This window comes from Oncorhynchus kisutch, linkage group LG8 (genome assembly GCF_002021735.2).
Source record: "Oncorhynchus kisutch isolate 150728-3 linkage group LG8, Okis_V2, whole genome shotgun sequence".
Classification (NCBI taxonomy): domain Eukaryota; kingdom Metazoa; phylum Chordata; class Actinopteri; order Salmoniformes; family Salmonidae; genus Oncorhynchus; species Oncorhynchus kisutch.
The window spans coordinates 78,691,100-78,714,581 of NC_034181.2; the positions used below are offsets into that span (position 1 = coordinate 78,691,100).

The 23,482-nt window shown below is 42.7% G+C and overlaps 3 protein-coding genes and 1 long non-coding RNA gene across 6 annotated transcripts in view; 2 read left to right on the forward strand and 2 right to left on the reverse strand.

The window, feature by feature from the left end:
* LOC116374887 (guanine nucleotide-binding protein subunit beta-5b) overlaps window positions 1-3,732 on the forward strand; it is an 18,189-nt gene extending 14,457 nt beyond the window's left edge. For both annotated transcript variants that reach the window (XM_031831295.1, XM_031831296.1), the window contains 4 exons: window positions 58-106; window positions 659-755; window positions 1,974-2,140; window positions 3,098-3,732. In XM_031831295.1, the coding sequence (XP_031687155.1) occupies window positions 58-106; window positions 659-755; window positions 1,974-2,140; window positions 3,098-3,109 (325 nt within the window). In that variant the 3' untranslated portion in view covers window positions 3,110-3,732. The remainder of the gene's footprint in view (window positions 1-57; window positions 107-658; window positions 756-1,973; window positions 2,141-3,097) is intronic.
* A 129-nt stretch (window positions 3,733-3,861) lies between these two features.
* On the forward strand, window positions 3,862-9,587 carry LOC116374888 (anti-apoptotic protein NR13-like). The gene is made up of 3 exons (XM_031831297.1): window positions 3,862-3,994; window positions 5,100-5,570; window positions 8,061-9,587. The coding sequence occupies exons 1-3, from the start codon at window positions 3,938-3,940 to the stop codon at window positions 8,181-8,183; spliced, it is 651 nt and encodes a 216-aa protein (XP_031687157.1). The 5' UTR covers window positions 3,862-3,937; the 3' UTR covers window positions 8,184-9,587.
* A 9,460-nt stretch (window positions 9,588-19,047) lies between these two features.
* Window positions 19,048-20,908, reverse strand: LOC116374889 (uncharacterized). Its single transcript, XR_004210912.1, has 4 exons — window positions 20,707-20,908; window positions 20,277-20,374; window positions 19,932-20,008; window positions 19,048-19,644 (listed from the first exon to the last, which is right to left on the reverse strand). It is a non-coding gene; the product is annotated as an uncharacterized LOC116374889 (long non-coding RNA).
* A 1,105-nt stretch (window positions 20,909-22,013) lies between these two features.
* trpm7 (transient receptor potential cation channel, subfamily M, member 7) overlaps window positions 22,014-23,482 on the reverse strand; it is an 87,059-nt gene continuing 85,590 nt past the window's right edge. For both annotated transcript variants that reach the window (XM_031831300.1, XM_031831299.1), the window contains exons 40-41: window positions 23,327-23,433; window positions 22,014-23,147 (exon numbers count right to left, since the gene is read on the reverse strand). In XM_031831300.1, the coding sequence (XP_031687160.1) occupies window positions 23,044-23,147; window positions 23,327-23,433 (211 nt within the window). In that variant the 3' untranslated portion in view covers window positions 22,014-23,043. The remainder of the gene's footprint in view (window positions 23,148-23,326; window positions 23,434-23,482) is intronic.

Here is a 23,482-nt window from a genome sequence, read left to right on the forward strand (position 1 = left end):
TCACACGCTCTCCCTCTCTCTCTATCGCTCTCCCTCTCTCTCGCTCTCTCTCTCCAGGTACTACCCCAGTGGCGATGCTTTTGCCTCTGCTTCTGACGACTCTACCGTGAGTTTATAACACACTTATAGCACACTTATACACCCTACTTAGTGCACTACTCTTGAACAAAGCCACAGAGTTGCAACCAAAAAGCTCTAATCAAAGGTAGTGCCCTATAAAGGGAATAGGGTGTCACTTTACAGATGATGGACCTTTGATGTGATTCTGTGGGTTGTGTGTGGCAGTCGGACACTCTGTCTCAATAACACCGTTAGGTTAACAGAATCTCTGGGAGAGAATTGATTATCTTACTGTGATGTCACTGGTCAAAGACCGCTCTTTCACATCATACAGTACATGTGTCAAAGCACTGTTTTACATTACTACACAGGTTTGTATTGTTTTAAGAAGTGTTATTCAGGCCAAGGAGGAAAAATACAATACATTACGATATAACTTTATTGTACATCATGGGAAAATTACAATGTAACTTTGTCTCTCATTAGGAAATATGCTGGGCCTTTGAGTTCACAGCACAGACAGAAACAACAACTAGCATGTAATGGGTTAAATAAAAAATCCAATCAAAATGTCCCATTGATTGTCTGTGTGTTCCAGTGCCGTCTGTTTGATCTCAGGGCTGATCGGGAGGTGTCCATCTACTCGAAAGACAGCATAATGTTTGGAGCCGCCAGTGTCGACTTCTCTCTTAGTGGTAAGATGTGGACAATAGTCAGCAACCGTTTGACAGATAATACCTCTTTATTAGCTTCCTCTCAACAGAGACTAGAGTCAACTAAACATCTTTTGGTCCCCCGATCATGAACACATTTACAATAATGTTGTTGGACATTTACTGGTGTTGTTGTGTTATTATTGGATGTTGTGCCAGGCAATCTTTCCCATCTTCACTTTGCCTCTTTCACTTTCTTTCTTACCGGGTGTGATGATGCAATAGATATACTGCCACGGCCTTTATAGCGGTCAAGGGATTTTATTTATCAAAAATCACTGAAACTGGAAACACTTATCTCCCTCACTAGCTTTAAGCACCAACTGTCAGAGCAGCGCACAGATTACTGCACCTGTACATAGCCCACCTATAATTTAGCCCAAACAACTACCTCTTTCCCAACTGTATTTATTTATTTAATTTATTTATTTTGCTCTTTTGCACACCAGCATTTTTATTTCTACTTTGCACATTCTTCCACTGCAAATCTACCATTCCAGTGTTTTACTTGCTATATTGTATTTACTTTGCCACCATGGCCTTTTTTTTGCCTTTACCTCCCTTAACTCACGTCATTTGCTCACATCGTATATAGACTTGTTTATACTGTATTATTGACTGTATGTTTGTTTTACTCCATGTGTAACTCTGTGTCGTTGTATGTGTCGAACTGCTTTGCTTTATCGCAATTGTAAATGAGAACTTGTTCTCAACTTGCCTACCTGGTTAAATAAAGGCGAAATAAATTTGATCTTATCTGATTTTGTGTGTAGGCCGAGACTGGATTCTATCCCCAAAAATGTTATTCCTCTGTGTGTTATATAATTGTAGAGGTACAAAGTCTTTAGTATTAGTTTTTATATGGCTGTATAAAGATGACAGTTTATTATCAAACTTGTGATGGAGATCACACTTCAGCCAAGAGGGGAATTTAATGCAGTTGAGATGTGGGAAAGGGAATTACCACTCTGCCATCTGGAGTTTTACTACATTTTTACCAAAACTGGATTCCATGTAACTTAGAGCTGATTGATTATTCATTATATCCACTCTATTAGCCTCTGTCAAATGCAATTTAAACTGTAATACATCTGTTCTGTGATGTCCTCCAGCATATTGGAGAATATTCTAGAATCTGACCCTTTCTACCCCTCTATCTCTGTATCCATCTTTCTCTCTCTCTCTCTACCCCTCCTCCAGGTCGTCTGTTGTTTGCTGGCTATAATGACTACACCATCAATGTGTGGGACGTCCTGAAGGGGACCAGAGTAGCCATCCTGTTTGGTCATGAGAACAGAGTCAGCTCACTCAGAGTCTCTCCTGATGGAACTGCTTTCTGCTCCGGGTCCTGGGACAACACTCTACGGGTGAGACAAGAGGGTAGGGGGGTCGGAAGGGAGCTGAAACAAGGAGGGACAACACTCTACGGGTGAGACAAGAGGGTAGGGGGGTCGGAAGGGAGCTGAAACAAGGAGGGACAACACTCTACGGGTGAGACAAGAGGGTAGGGGGGTCGGAAGGGAGCTGAAACAAGGAGGGACAACACCTTATTTAAAAAAATGTTTTATTTAACTAGGCAAGTCAGTTAAGAACAAATTCATATTTATAATGGCGGCCTACCCCGCCAACGCTGGGCTAATTGTGCGCCGCCATTTGGTACTCCCAATCACGGCCGGATGTGATACAACATGGGCTAGAGAGAGGGGGAGAGGCTGAGAGTACCTATTTGTGGAAAACCCTGGTTCTGCAGAGTCATGCGTCATGCTATCCCCACAGTACATACTTCTGTTTTCCACTACAGGCACAGCCACAATATAGGACGCGGAAACCACCACTGAGAGATACTGTAGTAGTTGTTCTTCATTAATGTCTGTGGAAGTATAGTAACACAGCCATAGTCTTCCCTCTGGTGATCTCACTTACATCATTTTAGCAGACATGTTTATCCAGAGCGACTTAGTGGATGCATACATTTTCATACTTTCCCCTCCCCTCCCTCCCATACTGATTCCCCATGGGAATTAAACCCACAACCCTGGTGTTGCAAGTGCCACGCTCTACCAACAGAGCCACACAGGACCACTTCTCCTCCGAGTTGCTCTGCCTCATAATCTACACCGGTCTGACAAAGGGGGATTCTCCATCTCCCCAAAAATCTGATTTCTATCAAGGTTTCTTCCTTCCATGGAGTTTTTCATTGTCACTATGCTGCTGCCTGCTCTTTGGGGTCTGCACCGGGTACCTGTAATATACTTTTTGACAAGTGCTGTTGTTTAAATGTCTTATTGAATACAATCTGATGTTCTGTGCTCTTTCTCCAACAGATCTGGGCCTAGAGCTGCTGTGATGTCATCAGAGCGAGACTGAACCCCTGGAAGTCAGGGGTCAGAGGTTAAGGGTCAGGACCAGAGTCATGTGACCAGTCGACCCAGAGTGCCCATGGAGCACACCCTGCCGCAGAAAGAGTCTGCCTATAGAAACTATATTCAGTTACACACAATAATAAACTATCTAGGTTTGACTCACAGAGACTATTTGTTTGACTGAAGTTGGACTATACCAAATGCTCATCAGGTCAATGAGGTCCTAAAGCTTTATTATTAGCAGTATTACAATTATTATTACTATTGTATTACTAAAGTCAGTTGAGCAGTTTTCCTCTACAGCAGGTCCTAGCCAATGCCATGCAGTACTGACTTTCCTGTATAGAAGCTAACTCACTGCCGTTTTTATGCTCCCTAGTCCCCCTTTAAACCTGCTTCACAGTCTGTAGTTTACCAGTCAATTAGTCTGCCCAGGTTGTAACTTGTTCAGATCTAAAGTTCAATACTACTGTTATATAAAACCAGGCCATAGACTGTGGCTAGCCAGAGAGGGAGAAAGAGGGAGTGTTTGAAGTATTGTTCATTTGTAATCATAGTCTTCTTGTGAAATAAATACATTTTATTGAAATGATTGATTACTAGTGTCTTACAAGTTTGTTTTATCCTATGGTTATGATGGAAATGACGAAGAGGATGATGATATGGAGACAGGTAACGTTATTTCCATGACATCTGATTCTCTTCTAGCGGAACAATACAATTCAGGGAAATGCCATTTTTGTGACGTTGCTTAGTGAGTATAAAGTCTGGCGAGAGCCTGGTGAGGCGGAAATACGGTTGATGACAGCGATCCTCCTTCCGTCTGTACGTGGAGAAAGCAGTCTGATCGCTGGGAGGGTGAGCTTTTTGTTAACTTTTTCCTACCTAGAATATGCTATTTATTTTTCTTCAACTCGAACTATTCTTGGATAAGCGTGTCAAGCTTCGGTTTTACAGATTGAGTGAATGGATCGATGCGGTTTGAGCCACTGATGTTGTTCGCTGCCTTGGTTTCTCTGGTCCTTTGTGTCAATCAGTACTACACTAGTTAGCTTTCAGCTGCTAGCCAGAAATGTCTAACGTTCGCGAGAAGCCCTGCTTACTCATATCCAAACCATGACTGGTTATCTATTTTCCAATGTTGATGTTGACAAGAAAATGTAAAACAATCCAACTACTTAACGTTAGCTGGATAGCTAATTTACCTAGCTAGATTGCGATGTGTGTGACTTGCCTTCGATTTGACAGTCAAGCTAGCTAGCAAGTACAAATATGTCAATTTTCAAGTCAATTCAGTTTTCTTTATACGGTACTGTAGCTAGCTAACGTATTAGCTCTAGCTACAACTCTTGTTTCTTTCATGCCTCGTCCTGAATTAATCCAGACTTAAAGGGCTCTTAAATTAGATTTGACTGGCTTGCTCACATAGCCAGTTATTTAGCTAGCTAGTTACAAAGCTACCTAGCCAACTGTTTACCGTTCTATTTACAGATTAGTTCATGCTTGCTATGTGGTCTATGCAGCTCATTGGGAAACGTAGCTTTGCTTTCAGTTTTGAGTACAAGCCTCTACTTGGTATTGCACAGAGGATGTCACCTCTTTGGGATTAGATTGAGGTTGTTTCCAATAGACCATGTAGGGTGGGTTGTGGAGAGAAGCCTGCTGTATAATGCATGACCTTTTAGGCATAACAATATGAATATTGAGAATGTTTCCTCTATAGTCTAGCCCCTGCAGTGTGGGCTGTGAGAAATGAACTGCATGTGATAATGTATTGATAGTGTTTCCTCTATAGTCTAGCCCCTGCAGTGTGGGCTGTGAGAAATGAACTGCATGTGATAATGTATTGATAGTGTTTCCTGTATTTATCATGTCGTGCTGCCTGTGGAAGAAAACTGTGTAGCAGAGGCCCTTTCTGATATATAGGCTATAGATAATGTATTAACTGTATGTCTTCCTGTAGACCATGTCATGCGGGCTGTGGAAAGAAACCCTGGCTATAGCAGAGGACTACCTGTCTGTCTGCAGTATTATCCCTGCCAGTGGGTCCTGGAAAGCCCCGCCTGGTCCTCCTCCCAGCGACTCGGCTGCAGCCATGCGGCACCAGGCCCGGGACATGGAGGCCAAGCACCGGGCCCGCTTCCATGCCCTGGCACACAGCTTCCTGTGCCAATGCGGGCCGGACCCCTGTGCCTGTCTGAGGAGGGTGATGGAGGAGCTGGTGGGAGATGGACAGATGAACTGGGGGAGGGTGGTCTCTCTGTTCACCTTCACTGGTGTGCTGGTCAGAGAACTACAGGGAGAGGACACAGACCAGGGGCTGGGTAATGGCATGGAGCTGGGGGGGAAGGAGCGCTGCAGGGCACTGGCGGAGACCATAGCAGACTACCTAGGAGAGGAGAAGAGTGACTGGATGCTGGAGAACAAAGGCTGGGTAGGTTTGAGCAGTAAGCATCACACACATGCACTTATGGACACATATGCACGCACACACACAGGATCATTGACTAAGCTGGTGGGAATTAGAGATGGGAATCTGGGCTAATATCAGCAGCACTAGTTCTCTGTCAAGCTAAGAGAAACAGTTGGACAATGACACCTTCTATTGTCAATAATGTCTGTTTCAGACACCTTGTGGCTTCTTGCTATGTGGCTGCTGTGTTTGTGCTACCAACACAATGTTCAGGTCTAATCCAGAAATGACTGCTTAAAACACAGGATTTTTGTGGTACAAGAAATATGACAATATTGGGGACAGTTTCCCGGACAGATTAAGTCTAGGGGCGGAAGGTAGCCTAGTGGTTAAGAACATTGGGCCAGTAAAGGGAAGGTCGCTGGTTTGAATCCCAGAGACAACTAGGTGAAAACTCTGTCGATGTCCCCTCGAGCAAGGCACTTAACGTTAATTCCTCCTGTAAATCGCTCTGGATAAGAGCGTGTCTACTAAATTACTTAAATTACTGTAAAAGTTTCAATGTAGTTCTGGATTGAACCTCAATGGAGAATTCCCATTTGAAAATTGTGTCTGGGGGAACTGGCCCTAAATTTGCCTCTTTTTTAAAATGTTATTTTAGCCCTTTTTCTCCCCAATTTCGTGGTATCCAATTGTTTTCGTAGCTACCATCTTGTCTCATCGCTACAACTCCCGTACGGGCTCGGGAGAGACTAAGGTTGAAAGTCATGCGTCCTCCGATACGCAACCCAACCAAGCCGCACTGCTTCTTAACACAGCGCGCATCCAACCCGGAAGCCTGCCGCACCAATGTGTCGGAGGAAACGCCATGCACCTGGCAACCTTGGTTAACGCGCACAGGAGTCGCTGGTGCGCGACGAGACAAGGATATCCCTACCGGCCAAGCCCTCCCTAACCCGGACGACGATAGGCCAATTGTGCGTCGCCCTACGGACCTCCCGGTCGTGGCCGGTTACGACAGAGCCTGGGTGCGAACCCAGAGTCTGGTGTGACAGCTGGCGCTGCAGTACAGCGCCCTTAACCACTGCGCCACCCGGGAGGCCACCATTTTAAGCTGTTGTGTCACAGTAGATTTATAAATGTATAACACTTCAGTCAATACAGAGTGATTTTACTGTGGTGTGGACTATAAACCCTGGTTGTCTGAGAGGTCAAAGGTCTACCTGTCACTTTAAAGAGGGTTTGTACAAGGTCAACACAGCCAGTATAGCCATATAAAGTGGATCAGGGGTAGTGGGGTTACTGGGGTACTCCAAAACAACATAGGACTGTAGTGCTGGGGTAGCAACAACACAGCTGCAGCTCAATTTGTTGACTGCTTTTGTGAATTAACCAACCCCCCCCCCCCCCCCCCCCCCCCCCTCTAGCCAGCTGGTCCCAACAGCCGAATGTACCATCTCTAACTAACGTAACAGTCTAGTGACCTCCAAGCACACAACAATCGTTAATACTCAAAAACTAGTCTGGATCAGAACAACAAATAGACTGATGAACACAACCAGCTGGGTCTGGATCAGAAAAACAAATAGACTGATGAACACAACCAGCTGGGTCTGGATCAGAACAACAAATAGACTGATGAACACAACCAGCTGGGTCTGGATCAGAACAACAAATAGACTGATGAACACAACCAGCTGGGTCTGGATCAGAACAACAAATAGACTGATGAACACAACCAGCTGGGTCTGGATCAGAACAACAAATAGACTGATGAACACAACCAGCTGGGTCTGGATCAGAACAACAAATAGACTGATGAACACAACCAGCTGGGTCTGGATCAGAACAACAAATAGACTGATGAACACAACCAGCTGGGTCTGGATCAGAACAACAAATAGACTGATGAACACAACCAGCTGGGTCTGGATCAGAACAACAAATAGACTGATGAACACAACCAGCTGGGTCTGGATCAGAACAACAAATAGACTGATGAACACAACCAGCTGGGTCTGGATCAGAACAACAAATAGACTGATGAACACAACCAGCTGGGTCTGGATCAGAACAACAAATAGACTGATGAACACAACCAGCTGGGTCTGGATCAGAACAACAAATAGACTGATGAACACAACCAGCTGGGTCTGGATCAGAACAACAAATAGACTGATGAACACAACCAGCTGGGTCTGGATCAGAACAACAAATAGACTGATGAACACAACCAGCTGGGTCTGGATCAGAACAACAAATAGACTGATGAACACGACCACATTTTGAGATTTGCCTTACTAATCACGACACAGGTCTGTTATAGCAGGGACTGTCCGCAGGCAGTTGTCTCTCGTTCTGAAAACACGAGAGGAAATGGGGCTTTTTGAGCAGTATTCAACTAAGTTTCCTGACTTCCTTATTTTGATCTCTAGCCTGGTCCTTTGATACACCATCGTGACCTGAATAAGTGTTCAATAAAATATATGGATCTAATCCTCTCTCTTCTAGGAGGGCTTCTGTAAGTTCTTCCACACAGCAAGAGAGGTGAACCAGGACTCGTCCATGAAGACTGCCCTGTTTGCTGCTGCTGGCGTGGGCATCGCAGGGTTAACCTTCCTCCTGGTCCGCTAACACACAGCACAAGCCCTGCTGCATCATCAGTCTCATTTCAAAGTGATGGCCGTGTGGTAGGTCTTCAATGGGTTAAATGGTGTCACAACAGGGGCAAAACACTGTCTTGAAAATGAGGGGTGGGGGGGAGAGACTAACTTAGGGCCAAAATATCTTTTTTTGAATAGTGGATGGGACATGTCCCCCTTCACCCCCTGGTGAATTACGCCCATGTGTCACACTGAAGCAGGATTCCATTACATGGTTTAGTTTCATTCATCAACTGAATGTTTCCACATCTTTCAGTCCGCAGTAATACCTTCAACTATTATTCAGTCATACCTAGAGATTGTACCACAACAAACTAAAGGCCTTCTGAAATGATGGAATATGTGAATATTATTAGTTTGCATATCTTTCCGCTGTTATGTTATTAAAATATAGTATTTTTGTCAAAGCGAGCGCACAGGGACCACATGTTGTGTTGACCACAACTGGACTACTATGGTTGGTTGCATTCTGTTTGACCGTGCAGCTACAAAGATGACCATTTAGATGTGGATGGCTGCTTCTCAAATGGGGACTTCATCCCTATATCAGGGCTATTCAAATCCAAGCCTGACGTTCTGAAGTAGTCCTGCTTTTCTGATCTACCTGATCATTAATGGCACCCAACTGGTGTCTCAGGTCTAAAGCCGTTCCTGGTAAGAGGGGAGGAATGAAAATCAACAGTGGAACTGGCTTGTAGGTCCAGATTTCAATATCCCTGACCTATATAGAAATGGGGTGGCATTTGGGGACAAACCCTATCATTTTGTCCACTGCTTAGTGCCCTGACTTGTTTTTATGAATGTCCCTCTTGCCTTTCTACTTCAAGTAATGTGTGTGTGTGGCAAGAATATTTTTTAGTGTAATAAACATACATTAATATATTATATTTATATGAAATAAAAATGTTAAGTTGCCATCTTTGCATTGCCCCTTGGCAGATTTCATTGTTATTTTGTAGTTTTTTACCTTTTTCTGTCTCATGTTAGACATCCATTTCTGGTTTATAAAAACAGGGCTCTTCTACTCCAGGCCCGGAGGTCCACATTACTGCCCGATTCTTTTCTACCTGCTAATTGATTGGCCGGCCAGAGTACATGCATACAGTCTCTGAGATGATGAAAACCAGAAGTGTTCAGGTCCTCCAGGCCTATAGTTAAATATCCTTGGTCTGTCTGTGTAGGTTTCTATCTGTGTCTGAGATGGTATGTAATGCTTTTAAGGGCTTTACAGACAGTGGTGCTACAGTGTGAGATGATATTAAGCATGTCTGCCTCAGACCAATTGAATACACATGGTCTGCATTGCAAATGCACCCTGTTCCCTATAGTGCGTGACTTATTTATGTCTTTTTCTAAATAAAAAGTTTGTCATGGAGTCACAGTACTGTCTTTTGTTAAAGGTGAGTGTGAGAGACTGCAGGATGGTAAAGACTGGGAGTCCAGGAGTCCTTTTGGTTTCACTTTGACTTCAGAACTCTTTGTGACTTCTTGTTACGGTCACCAAGTGTTTATCAGCCTACACACTACCCCTCATCTCCCCCATCATGGTCTTGCAGGCCTCAGGCTCCACATCTTGTCTCTTCGATACTCTTCTTAGAATAAAAGCGCTGACTTGTATCCTGTTACACAACTGCAGCTACTGCTATTCTAGATGCAACTAATGGTACTTTAGTCACCGTCACATACAAGGCTGTGGTTACTGCTATTCTCTACACAGCCACCACAAGCCTTCTAGGAAACACAGCCCTTGCTGTGAAAAACACAACGTTGTCTTTCATGGAGTCACATTTGTCTCAATAGTTTTTGCTAAATGTATTTCTGGTGAATTGGAAATCCAGTGTTTTCTCCTAGCCAGAGAATTCAGTCCTACGCTCAGTGACGCTACAGCAATGAGACGTGTCTGTCAGTGAGGGGGCGGGATTAGACCAGGGCCGTAACCATTCGGTCTTATCCTTGTCTACCAGGATGAGATGTACGGACAGAGACCGAAACCTCTTAACTAATGGCATTTTAGTCACCATCACATACAAGGCTGTGGTTACTGCTGTTCTCTACACCTAGCCACAGCAAACCTTCTAGGACGCTGCAGTTGTATCTTGTTACACAAGTCAGCACTTTTTATTCCGATTCTGAGAAGTGTATCGGAGAGACGAGATGTGGAGCATGAGGCCTGCCCCATCAAGATGAGATCAGATAGTGACAGACTCTGAAATAGCACAAACTACTAGCTATCAAGATGAGATCAGATAGTGACTGAGACTCTGTTATTAAAGAGTGTCACTATCTCATCTTGATGATCGTTACTAGTTTCCGTTATGCCGGCTTTTAACGGTTTTGGCTTTCCATCTGATATACACTTTTATCATGTTTATTCTCACACACCCCTGAGCCATGGGAAGAGCAGTATTATCTGCTGCTTCTCCAATCTGTTTATACTATCAGCACTGTCTGCTGACCCACACTGTACACACAAGCCTTGCTCTCTGACTAGCCGGCACTCACCCCAAGCAAACCTTGCAAATGAGTTTAACCCCCTTAACCTGCTTCCCATACAATGTCTCTCTGCCCCAGAGTAGATTTCTGGCTAAGAGTGACTGTTTAATGAGGAGGGGATCCAGAGTGAGTGATTGAGGTAAGTGTGTGTATAGCATTGTATATCTGAACCATCAAAGGGTCTGTATAGCCCTGGGCCTCTCAGACCCTCAGAACATGCAACACTGAGACTGACCTGATTTCCTACCATAGAACACATACAACATACTGAGAGCTGAGCTGATGTTGTCAATGTGTGACTGTTATATCCTGTTGACATGTTTTCTCCCAGTAGACTAACAGCAGCCCGTCACTGCTGTGGTTCATCATGGGGAACTGGCTAACATATTAATACCCAGTTATTATCGCTAGTTCTATTGACACTGGCTGTTTAGATGATGGATTATAGAGATTACTGATGAAGGGGGACATCCTTACTGGCTCCCAGATGGGACTCCCGGGACTGAATCTCAAAAACAAGCAAGGGGGGAGGGGGAATTGGTGAGAGACCAGGATGGAGAGAGTGTGAGGAATGGAGAGGCAGCGAGTCAGACAGAAGTCTGGGGTTTGAGAAACATGTTAAACTCTCTGACCTCAATGACCTTAAACACCCAGTAGAATGATCACTGACCTTAGACACCCAATAGAATGATCACTGACCTTAGACACCCAGCAGAATGATCACTGACATTAGACACCCAATAGAATGATCACTGACCTTAGACACCCAGCAGAATGATTACTGACATTAGACACCCAATAGAATGATCACTGACCTTAGACACCCAATAGAATGATCACTGACCTTAGACACCCAGCAGAATGATCACTGACATTAGACACCCAGCAGAATGATCACTGACCTGCTGATGTCTGGGCTGGGGACTGATGCTAGTCATGCTGTGTTGGCATCCCTAAACTGGACAGGTGACAGTGAATGATATCTATAGACTGGAGGGGGGACAGTGAATGATATCTATAGACTGGAGAGGGGACAGTGAATGATATCTATAGACTGGAGAGGGGACAGTGAATAATATCTATAGACTGGAGAGGGACAGCGAATGATATCTATAGACTGGAGAGGGGACAGTGAATGATATCTATAGACTGGAGAGGGGACAGTGAATGATATCTATAGACTGGAGAGGGGACAGTGAATGATATCTATAGACTGGAGAGGGGACAGTGAATGATATCTATAGACTGGAGAGGTGACAGTGAATGATATCTAGACTGGAGAGGGGACAGTGAATAATATCTATAGACTGGAGAGGGGACAGTGAATAATATCTATAGACTGGAGAGGGGACAGTGAATAATATCTATAGACTGGAGAGGGACAGCGAATGATATCTATAGACTGGAGAGGGGACAGTGAATGATATCTATAGACTGGAGAGGGGACAGTGAATGATATCTATAGACTGGAGAGGTGACAGTGAATGATATCTAGACTGGAGAGGGGACAGTGAATAATATCTATAGACTGGAGAGGGACAGCGAATGATATCTATATACTGGAGAGGGGACAGTGAATGATATCTATAGACTGGAGAGGGGACAGTGAATGATATCTATAGACTGGAGCGGGGACAGTGAATGATATCTATAGACTGGAGCAGGGACAGTGAATGATATCTATAGACTGGAGCAGGGACAGTGAATGATATCTTTGAATGATGCCCACTCTATACTGGACAGGGGGCAGAGAATGATGTTCTCTACAGACTGTGGACAGGGGACAGTGATTGTCACTAGACTGTGGATGGGGAGTAGTGAATGTCACTCGACTGTGGACGGGGATTTGTGAATGTCACTAGACTGTGGATGGGAATTTGTGAATTTAACTAGACTGTTGACGGGGATTTGTGAATGTCACCTGACTGTGGACAGGGGACAGTGAATGTCACTAGACTGGAGAGGGACAGTGAATGATATCTATAGACTGGAGAGGGACAGTGAATGATATCTATAGACTGGAGAGGGGACAGTGAATGATATCTATAGACTGGAGAGGGACAGTGAATGATATCTATAGACTGGAGAGGGGACAGTGAATGATATCTATAGACTGGAGAGGGACAGTGAATGATATCTATAGACTGGAGCAGGGACAGTGAATGATATCTATAGACTGGAGCAGGGACAGTGAATGATATCTATAGACTGGAGCAGGGACAGTGAATGATATCTTTGAATGATGCCCGCTCTATACTGGACAGGGGGCAGAGAATGATGTTCTCTACAGACTGTGGACAGGGGACAGTGAATGTCACTAGACTGTGGACGGGGAGTAGTGAATGTTACTAGACTGTGGACGGGGAGTAGTGAATGTCACTAGACTGTGAACGGGGAGTAGTGAATGTCACTAGACTGTAGACAGGGAGTAGTGAATGTCACAAGACTGTAGACAGGGAATAGTGAATGTCACTAGACTGGACGGGGAGTAGTGTATGTCACTAGACTGTGGACGGGGAGTAGTGAATGTCACAAGACTGTTGACGGGGATTTGTGAATGTCACTAGACTGTGGACAGGGGACAGTGAATGTCACTAGACTGTGGACAGGGAGTAGTGAATGTCACTAGACTGTGGACAGGGAGTAGTGAATGTCACTAGACTGTGGACAGGGGACAGTGAATGTCACTAGACTGTGGACAGGGGACAGGGAATGTCACTAGACTGTGGACAGGGGACAGGGAATGTCACTAGACTGTGGACAGGGAGTAGTGAATGTCACTAGACTGTGGACAGGGAATAGTGAATGTCACTAGACTGTGGACAGGGAGTAGTGAATGTCACTAGACTGTGGACAGGGAGTAGTGATTGTCACTAGACTGTGGACAGGGGACAGTGAATGTCACTAGACTGTGGACGGGGAGTAGTGAATGTCACTAGACTGTGGACAGGGGACAGTGAATGTCACTAGACTGTAGACGGGGAGTAGTGAATGTCACTAGACTGTGGACAGGGGACAGTGAATGTCACTAGACTGTGGACAGGGGACAGTGAATGTCACTAGACTGTGGACAGGGGACAGGGAATGTCACGACTGTGGACAGGGAGTAGTGAATGTCACTAGACTGTGGACAGGGAATAGTGAATGTCACTAGACTGTGGACGGGGAGTAGTGAATGTCACTAGACTGTGGACGGGGAGTAGTGAATGTCACTAGACTGTGGACGGGGAGTAGTGAATGTCACTAGACTGTGGACGGGGAGTAGTGAATGTCACTAGACTGTGGACGGGGAGTAGTGAATGTCACTAGACTGTGGACGGGGAGTAGTGAATGTCACTAGACTGTGGACGGGGATTTGTGAATGTCACTAGACTGTGGATGGGAATTTGTGAATTTAACTAGACTGTTGACGGGGATTTGTGAATGTCACTAGACTGTGGACGGGGAGTAGTGAATGTCACTAGACTGTAGATGGGGAGTAGTGAATGTCACTAGACTGTGGACAGGGAGTAGTGAATGTCACTAGACTGTGGACAGGGGACAGTGAATGTCATTAGACTGTGGACAGACAAAAAAATGATCACAAGAACGGTCAGCAAATATCCCAGAACCACACGGGGGGACCTAGTGAATGACCTGCAGAGAGCTGGGACCAATGTAACAAAGTCTACCATCAGTAACACACTACGCCGCCAGGGACTCAAATCCTGCAGTGCCAGACGTGTCCCCCTGCTTAAGCCAGTACATGTCCAGGCCCGTCTGAAGTTTGCTAGAGAGCATTTGGATGATCCAGAAGAAGATCGGGAGAATGTCATATGGTCAGATGAAAACAAAATATAACTTTTTGGTAAAAACTCTACTCGTCGTGTTTGGAGGACAAAGAATGCTGAGTTGCATCCAAAGAACACCATACCTACTGTGAAGCATGGGGGTGGAAATATCATGCTTTGGGGCTGTTTTTCTGCAAAGGGACCAGGACGACTGATCCGTGTAAAGGAAAGAATGAATGGGGCCATGTATCGTGAGATTTTGAGTGAAAACATTGAAGATGAAACGTGGCAGGGTCTTTCAGCATGACAATGATCCCTAGCCAGTCTCCAGATCTCAACCCCATAGAAAATCTTTGGAGGGAGTTGAAAGTCCATGTTGCCCAGCAACAGCCACAAAATATTACTGCTCTAGAGGAGATCTGCATGGAGGAATGGGCCAAAATACCAGCAACAGTGTGTGAAAACCTTGTGAAGACTTACAGAAAACGTTTGACCTCTGTCATTGCCAACAAAGGGTATATGAAAAAGTATTGAGAGAAACTTTTGTTATTGACCAAATACTTATTTTCCACCATAATTTGCAAATAAATTCATAAAAAATCCTACAATGTGATTTTCTGGATTTTTTTCCTCATTTTGTCTGTCATAGTTGAAGTGTACCTATGATGAAAATTACAGGCCTCTCATCTTTTTAAGTGGGAGAACTTGCACAATTGGTGGCTGACTAAATACCTTTTTGCCCCGCTGTATGTGTGTTCGTAATGTTGGTTATGGTTTTAAATATACTTAAGTATCAAATTAAATGGAATTGCTATAATATACTTAAGTATCAAAATAATTAAAAATTCCTTGTATTAAGCAAACAGCACACTCAACACTCGGATATAATTTACAAACAAAGCATTTGTGTTTATTGAGTCCGCCAGATCAGATGAAGTAGGGATGAACAGGGATTTTTTTTTCTCTTGCATGAATTTGACCAGTTTCCTGTCCTGCCTGCTAAGCATTAAAAAAGTGATAATCTATGGGGTAAAAAGTCAATTATTTTCTTTAGGAATGTAGTGAAGTAAAAGAAGTCAAAAATAGAAATAGTAAAGTGAAGTATAGATACCCCAAATAAACAATTTAAGTAAACATAATTTAAAGGGATTTGAGAACTTGTTCTCAACTAGCCTACCTGGTTAAATAAAGGTGAAAAAATAATAATAAAAATAATAAAATAAAAAAAGTACTACTGAAGTGCTTTACACCACTGCTGGCACTGTTGTCACTGTGTAATAGCAGTAGAATGTTGATTTGTGTATAGAGCAGATATATCCCTCTCTGATAATTCAGAACCTGGTGGGATAGAGAGAGAAAGGAGAAAAAAGTGAAAAAAGTGAAAGATTGGTAGATGAGGATCTGGACAGGAAGCCTGCAGTAGATTGGTGCTCTGATCTCAGGAGGTATGAGATTGTATCTGTCCGTGGTGCACGCACTACTGTCACCTGGTAGGCCAGTCTGATGCTGCTGGAGTGTGTGGATGTTACCTGATAAAGTGCAGTGTGTGTGTGTGTGCCCTGCTCCCCTATAACCTTCCCAACACACACGCTAAACCAACGGATTGATTTAATTTATTTGATCATTTAAAAATACAAGTACAACTACAGAGATCTATATTGAGTAGAATATAACTTCTAGAATATAAATCTAAATGCTAGTCTAAATAATATCCCTGTCTGTATCATGAAAGAAAAAGATAGGAATAACAACATAACATAACAGTATAAACCAGACAGGATGAGAGTATTTTCCTTAAATCACAGACCGTTGAAATTACTCTAGGGGCTCCCTGGTGTCGCAGCGGTCTAAGGCACTGCATCTCAGTGCAAGAGGTGTCACTACAGACCCTGGTTAGATTCCAGGCTGTATCACAGCTGGCCGTGATTGGGAGTCCCATAGGGCGGCGCACAATTGGTCCAGCATCGTCCAGGTTTAGCCGTCATTGTCAATAAGAATTGGTTCTTAACTGACGTGCCTTGTTTTATTTAACTAACTCTAGTCTCTATGTTAACATCCCTAGTTTCAATGTGAACAATCATTAATAGAATCAGGTCAGTACTCAGGATCTTTATAAAACACTGCCCCCCCCCCCCCCCCCCCGGGAGCACGTTTTGATGTTTGCATTAGCACTACACAGCTGATTCAAATAACCAACTCATCAACAAGCTTTGATGATTTGAATCAGCTGTGTAGTGCTAGTGTTACGCCCCTGAAAAAGGGAAGAAATAATCACGAGAGTGATACGGTTTTATTTCCTCAATAATAACTTTTAGTGCAAAAAGAAAAGACCGCGATTTCTCCGGGAACTTGGGTGGAGACCAGAGCAATCGATCTTAGGCTCATAGGTTAAGAGCATTTAGTAGATCACAGATTAACATTTTTACCCTTCCGTTAGGCACCACAAAATAAAGTCATCAATATAACGTTTACACATTCCTCTCACAATTCGTACCCTTTGTACGCTTGACAGATTGAACTTTAACACAATTATATGAATTATCAATCTCTATCAACTAATACTGAATTGCATGAACATTTTAACCTTAGATGTTTTAAGATCCTCACGTACTATGAGCTTACTAATACTTTTTAATGTGTAACAGGCTATGAGTATTTCCTTTAACCTGTCACACTAGGGCAACAAAAAACGTTCACTCAGGGGTGTCCCCAGAATTGAGAAATTAACATAATCTACTGAGGTATTGATCAAATCTAATGGATGGACCATCAGAGTGTAGTTGACGTCCGATGAGATCTGTAACGTCTTTTTATTTTATTTATTTATTTTTAATGTTATTTTTATTAACAACAAATCAATACATAAAGCACATGAGGGAACATAGATTACAAACAATAGACAATCGAGCTAGGGGCGGGGCTAGGGGGTACAATATCACATTACAATTACACAAGGACCTTAAGGGACATGCATATACTTACAATTCTAACAGCTTTTTGTTAGTAGAGCATTTAACCGTCTTAAAATACAGTTCAATTTATTTTTGTAGGGTACGAAAATGTGGTTTTCTGTTTGTAAATTTACATTTGTGTATATGAAATTTGGCCAAAAGAATAATACAATTAATTACATAAAAATGATTCCGCTTATTTCTATTGTATGTAAAGAATCCAAACAGTACATCTCTCCACAATAGTGTAAAATCTTCATAAATGTGTGCAATTATAAACCTACTGATGTCTTGCCACAGTTTTCTTACATGCATACAATGCCAAAAAAGATGCACAACTGTTTCTGGGTGGTCATTACAAAAGGAGCAATTTGAGTTGATGTTTTCCTTAAACTTCTTCATATAGTGGTTGAAGCACAGCTGTGACGTCACTATCTGACAGGGTAACTTCAAGCGCCGCCCGGTGGTTCCCGTCACCGTCACATCAGGAACGTTCCGCTTGATGGCAGATACTAGGTCCTGATAGACTCGTACCCTCATATACTACTGCAGACCACAACACAAACACACCGTAAACACACACACAGGCTGCACATGGCATGTCATATCTAGAACTTTACACTGGACAATAGAAATGGAGAGGGTAGTTTAAATGTTAGACTGATGATGTAAATAATGAGTTTCTCTAACTGGAAAATCATGTCAACGTTTTGCTTTTGTCTGCAAACTCTCTCTTTAAATCAATAACCTGAGCCAATATCAACACATTCAGTTTGTTCACTGTCTCACTGTTGTTTTCTTTGGTATAACAACATATCTCCTAACATTTTAGAGTAGACATTAACATATGTAGTACAACGTTAAACAATAACCACCCAATATTCTATGTGGACTTCCACAGACATAATTCTTCTCTCGTGTGTGTGTGTGTGTGTGTGTGTGTGAGAGAGAGCAATGCAAAAGAGATGTGAGAGCAGGTGGGCACTGTCACAGATAAGCTGCGTGACTCTCCCTCTATCCACCTGTTCACCAGTTACCTGAAGGACATGGTTAGATGGGGGCCATAGAGATAGAGGGGTAGAAAGGGTCAGATTCAAGAATATTCTCCAATATGCTGGAGGACATCACAGAACAGATGTATTACAGTTTAAAGTGCATTTGACAGAGGCTAATAGAGTGGATATAATGAATAATCAATCAGCTCTAAGTTACATGGAATCCAGTTTTGGTAAAAATGTAGTAAAACTCCAGATGGCAGAGTGGTAATTCCCTTTCCCACATCTCAACTGCATTAAATTCCCCTCTTGGCTGAAGTGTGATCTCCATCACAAGTTTGATAATAAACTGTCATCTTTATACAGCCATATAAAAACTAATACTAAAGACTTTGTACCTCTACAATTATATAACACACAGAGGAATAACATTTTTGGGAATAGAATCCAGTCTCAGCCTACACACAAAATCAGATAAGATCAAATAAAATCCCTTGACCGCTATAAAGGCCGTGGCAGTATATCTATTGCATCATCACACCCGGTAAGAAAGAAAGTGAAAGAGGCAAAGTGAAGATGGGAAAGATTGCCTGGCACAACATCCAATAATAACACAACAACACCAGTAAATGTCCAACAGCCTTATTGTAAATGTCCAACAGCCTTATTGTAAATGTCCAACAGCCTTATTGTAAATGTCCAACAGCATTATTGTAAATGTCCAACAGCCTTATTGTAAATGTCCAACAGCATTATTGTAAATGTCCAACAGCACCCTCCCAACACACAAACTCAATACTAATTGATTCCTAGAATAGATTTGATCATTTAAAAATACACGTACAGCCTATACAACTGCAGAGGTCTTCATCGAGTACAATATTTCTAGAATGTAAAACTAAATGCAAGTCATATCTTGGTCTGTATAAGGAAAGAAAAACAGACAAGGAATAACATAAGACATGACAGTGTAACACAGAGACACAGGATGAGAGTATTTCCCTCAGATCACAGAGTTGAAATGACTGTAGACTTCATCATGTTCACATCCCTAGTTTCATTGTGAACAATCATTAATAGAATCAGTTCAGGACCCAGGATCTTAAAAAAACACTCTCCTTCTCTCAATAACCACTCATCTATTGGAGAAAACACTTATTATCCTTCTTCTTCACTTTCTCTACCTTTCCTCCACGGCTCACCTCCTTCACCATCGCCACCATCTGGTCAGACAGTAGAGCACATGTTACAGAGAGAGCATGTAGGAGATAAATCAAATTAATGTATATTTGTCATATTATATGCACAGGATACACGTGGTGTATACTATACAGTACAATGAAATGCTTAAAGAAATAGTATGACTTGACTGGGATTGGATCCCATTTATCCATGCTCCCTAATTTAACACTTCTGAACTACTGTTCAGGTTCAGATACTGTGGCTTTACCTCAGACGATACATTGGGAGTATGGTGTTACTCCTGTTCTAAACACCAGGTAACACCCACCTCCTTGGTGTCTGGGAATCCTCCTGCCTCCAGTTTAGAGTAGGCCAGTTTACCATTCACTGTTACCTCGAAACTGGCTGTGGGACAAACCATGATCAGTTAGAATATAACATAATAATCTACTGAGGTATTGATCAAATCTAATGGATGGACCATCAGAGTGTAGTTGACGTCCGATGAGATCTGTAACGTTGTTCTGTGTGTAAAGCACAGTTGTGAGGTCACTATCTGACAGGGTAACTTCAAGCTCTGTGTGTGTGTGTGTGTGTGTGTGTGTGTGTGTGTGTGTGTGTGTGTGTGTGTGTGTGTGTGTGTGTGTGTGTGTGTGTGTGTGTGTTGACTTACAGCGCCGCCCCGTGGTTCCCGTCACCGTCACATCAGGAACGTTCCACTTGATGGCAGATGCTAGGTCCTGATAGCGAGACTCGTACCCTCATCCACTACTGCAGACAATCACACCGTTACACACACACCGTAAACACACACACAGGCTGCACATGGCATGTCATATCTAGAACTTTACACTGGACAATAGAAATGGAGAGGGTAGTTGGACTGATGATGTAAATAATGCGTTTCTCTAACTGGAAAATCATGTCTATGTTTTGTTTTTGTCTGCAAACTCTCTCTTTAAATCAATAACCTGAGCCAATACCAACACATTCAGACAGTTTGTTCACTGTCTCACTGTTGTTTTCTTTGGTATAACAACATATCTCCTAACATTTTAGAGTAGACATTAACATATGTAGTACAACGTTAAACAATAACTTACCAATATTCTATGTGGACTTCCACCGACATGATTCTTCTCTCTTGGTAGTTTCTCCTCTCTGGGACGTGTTTTTGTGTGTGAGAGCAATGGGAAAGAGACAAAGTGAGAGCAGGTGAGCGTTGTTACGAACAAGGTGAGTAAACGGCAGATTCACTGGCCCCAATATAACCACGCCCTTCAGGTAACAAGTAGACTGGTTTATCAAGCCTAGACAGGAAGTGGTTAAAATCTGCTATTCGACCAACAGAATTTCAATATACTGTACTCTGCTCTCTCTATTGGCCCGGAGATCAAAAATAATTTAGGCTATTTTCACAGAAATTTGCGAACTACAAATTCATAAGATATAAAAACAACAAATATATGGAAGCCTACTATCACTAATAACTACAACTGCTAATTTATTACTACTACTGCGGCCTAGATTCAATCAGAGCATTAACCAGCGACAGCAGACACCTGCATAGTGGATGACTTGGTGGTGGAACTGCGTTTGGAGCTGTTAAATCGGTGAGCAGCTGCTCTGGCATCTTCATGAAGCCACACCTGCCCCCATTCGCTTTAGAAGTTCAGAGCGAGAAAATGTAGGCTGTATAGAAATAACTACGTTCAAATGTAAAAATCATTCAATGAAATAAGGGTTTTATCATCCTAATCGAGATGGAGATTACATCTCACATTCCAGTGTTGAACCTTAACTCCGTGCAGCCAAGGCAATGCCCAGTTCAGGTATAATGCCAGGAGCCACTGGTGGATTTGACAGCTCTGACGCAGCTATGTGGATGTAAAATGGACATATTACTGTCCATACTGTAACGAACCTGGGTTTATAAGCGCGGAAATCGACTCTGCCGCACCAGCATGCTTTTGCGGCACAGTCGATAGCGCGCCGGACCTCGGGCTAGAAGGTCGAGGGTTCAAGGCCTGCTGTTTCATTACAATACTCTTATTTTACACAATGTTGCTTTCCACTGGACTTTCTATGTGACAACACCAAGAAGAGTTTCATCACTGTTGATCGATGTTCCCAAACTGCTAAAGATGTAGGTGGAGATGAGGTTTGTGAAAAGGATTAAATATGCAGAGTTCCCATCCAGACCTAACCGTAGGGTTAAGGTGTCGGGTTACAGACGAGTAACTGATGAATAACTGTTGGCTACTGGGTTCTTTATCAGTTGGCTCATCAACAGGTGTGTGTGAGAGTGTTTCTCTCTGTGGTCTTCTGTCTGCCAGCAGCTGCAGTCTTACTGAAGAATGTGGGGGCCTCATCTCCACCAGACAGTATCAGCATCATACTGTACAAGGAATGGGACATAACTGTCATTTTATTAGTTTAAAATGTTATACAGTAGAACATGTATAGAGTTATAGACCCTTTACACGCCCCAGAATAAAACAGCATCTGCTCAGTAGCAGATATAAGTATCTATAAGATACACTAGATTGGTATTTGCGTGATGACAAAGAAATAACAATAATAGTACCAGCATTGTAACATTTAAAAACTATCAGAAATAATCAGTGGACACATTTCAGAAGAGCTCAACACAATTAGTACATATATGTACTGTAAAAGTTGCATTGCAATCTGCCCATATTTTACAAGATTTTCAAATTCATGTGTCTTCTCATTAAATATGAACCACTAATTCCATAATAATACATGTATTTTACATTTATAAAAAAGTATCTGGTGACATTCTGTATAAAGTGTTGCAAATTGTATCTCAGCAGGTTGACCCTTACAGTCCTGCACTACAGCTAGACAATGCACTTTAGTTTATACAAGGCAACTTTTCATAGTTCAGAATAAGTACTGTCTCTTTATGCAATGATATTGTACCTGTTGATACCCATTTATATAGATATATACATACATACATACACACTCATAACATATAAACTTGTAGTAAAAAACATATTTAAAAAGTTTTGTTCCCCATTTACACATTTTTTGAATAATCATGTTGGTTGCTGATTGGCATTGGTTGGACAGATACAAAAGTAACACAGTTCTGCATGCATACATGGGTCTCCATGGAAACACAGGCGTGGCTCTTCCAGTTGATGAGATGGGTCATGGCTAGACCAACCTTATCCAGCTTTTGTCAAATTAATGTAAAAAGTATATATTTTTTTTGTTGCTAACCCTAAATCTTTTCCTAACATTAACAATTCTCCTAACCTGCTGCATTAAGTCAAATCTGATGCTAATTTGACAAAAGCTGGATCCCTTCTAGCCATGAGGTGTGCACACTAGTTTTTCCTTTGTCCTCTCTGGCATTGGCCAATAGAATAACAGCACCGGCCTCTTCTCTCTGGCTGTGTCCTTTAGGATCAGAGCATGAGCCTCATTGAATGGCGGGTCCCGCTTCCGGGGTCGTGTGATTCGTCCTGAGGCAGCATCAGTTTGTCCGGCGTGTACTCGTTCCGCTTCAGATCTTAACAGACACAGGAAGAGGAGAGAGATGAGGCAGACAGCCAGGCATCCATCTACTACATAAAGCTGAAATAACAATGTCACTACTACATTGTCCTAGAGCTTTATATTAGCTCACCTCGTCTCCATAGTAATGGACACACTCAGATACAAACGGTAAACAAACAGAGAATTCCCTACCGGGAAGTTTGAGTTTCCTGCAGCAAGAGTTGCAGTGGTGTTTGGCCCGGAAGTTTCTGATGGCGTCGTCTCCCAGGTTGGCAGGACCAAATATCATGTCATATGACCTACAGATTAGTCAAGAGAACATTATTAATTATGTGATCATTCTAAAGG

Excerpts from the sequence above, each read along its gene's own strand:
- LOC116374888 (XM_031831297.1), top strand. The coding sequence starts at position 3,938 with ATGACAGCGATCCTCCTTCCGTCTGTACGTGGAGAAAGCAGTCTGATC. Across the intron at positions 3,995-5,099 it reads GCAGTCTGATCGCTGGGAGG|ACCATGTCATGCGGGCTGTG; the intron begins GTGAGCTTTTTG and ends GTCTTCCTGTAG. Across the intron at positions 5,571-8,060 it reads TGCTGGAGAACAAAGGCTGG|GAGGGCTTCTGTAAGTTCTT; the intron begins GTAGGTTTGAGC and ends TCTCTCTTCTAG.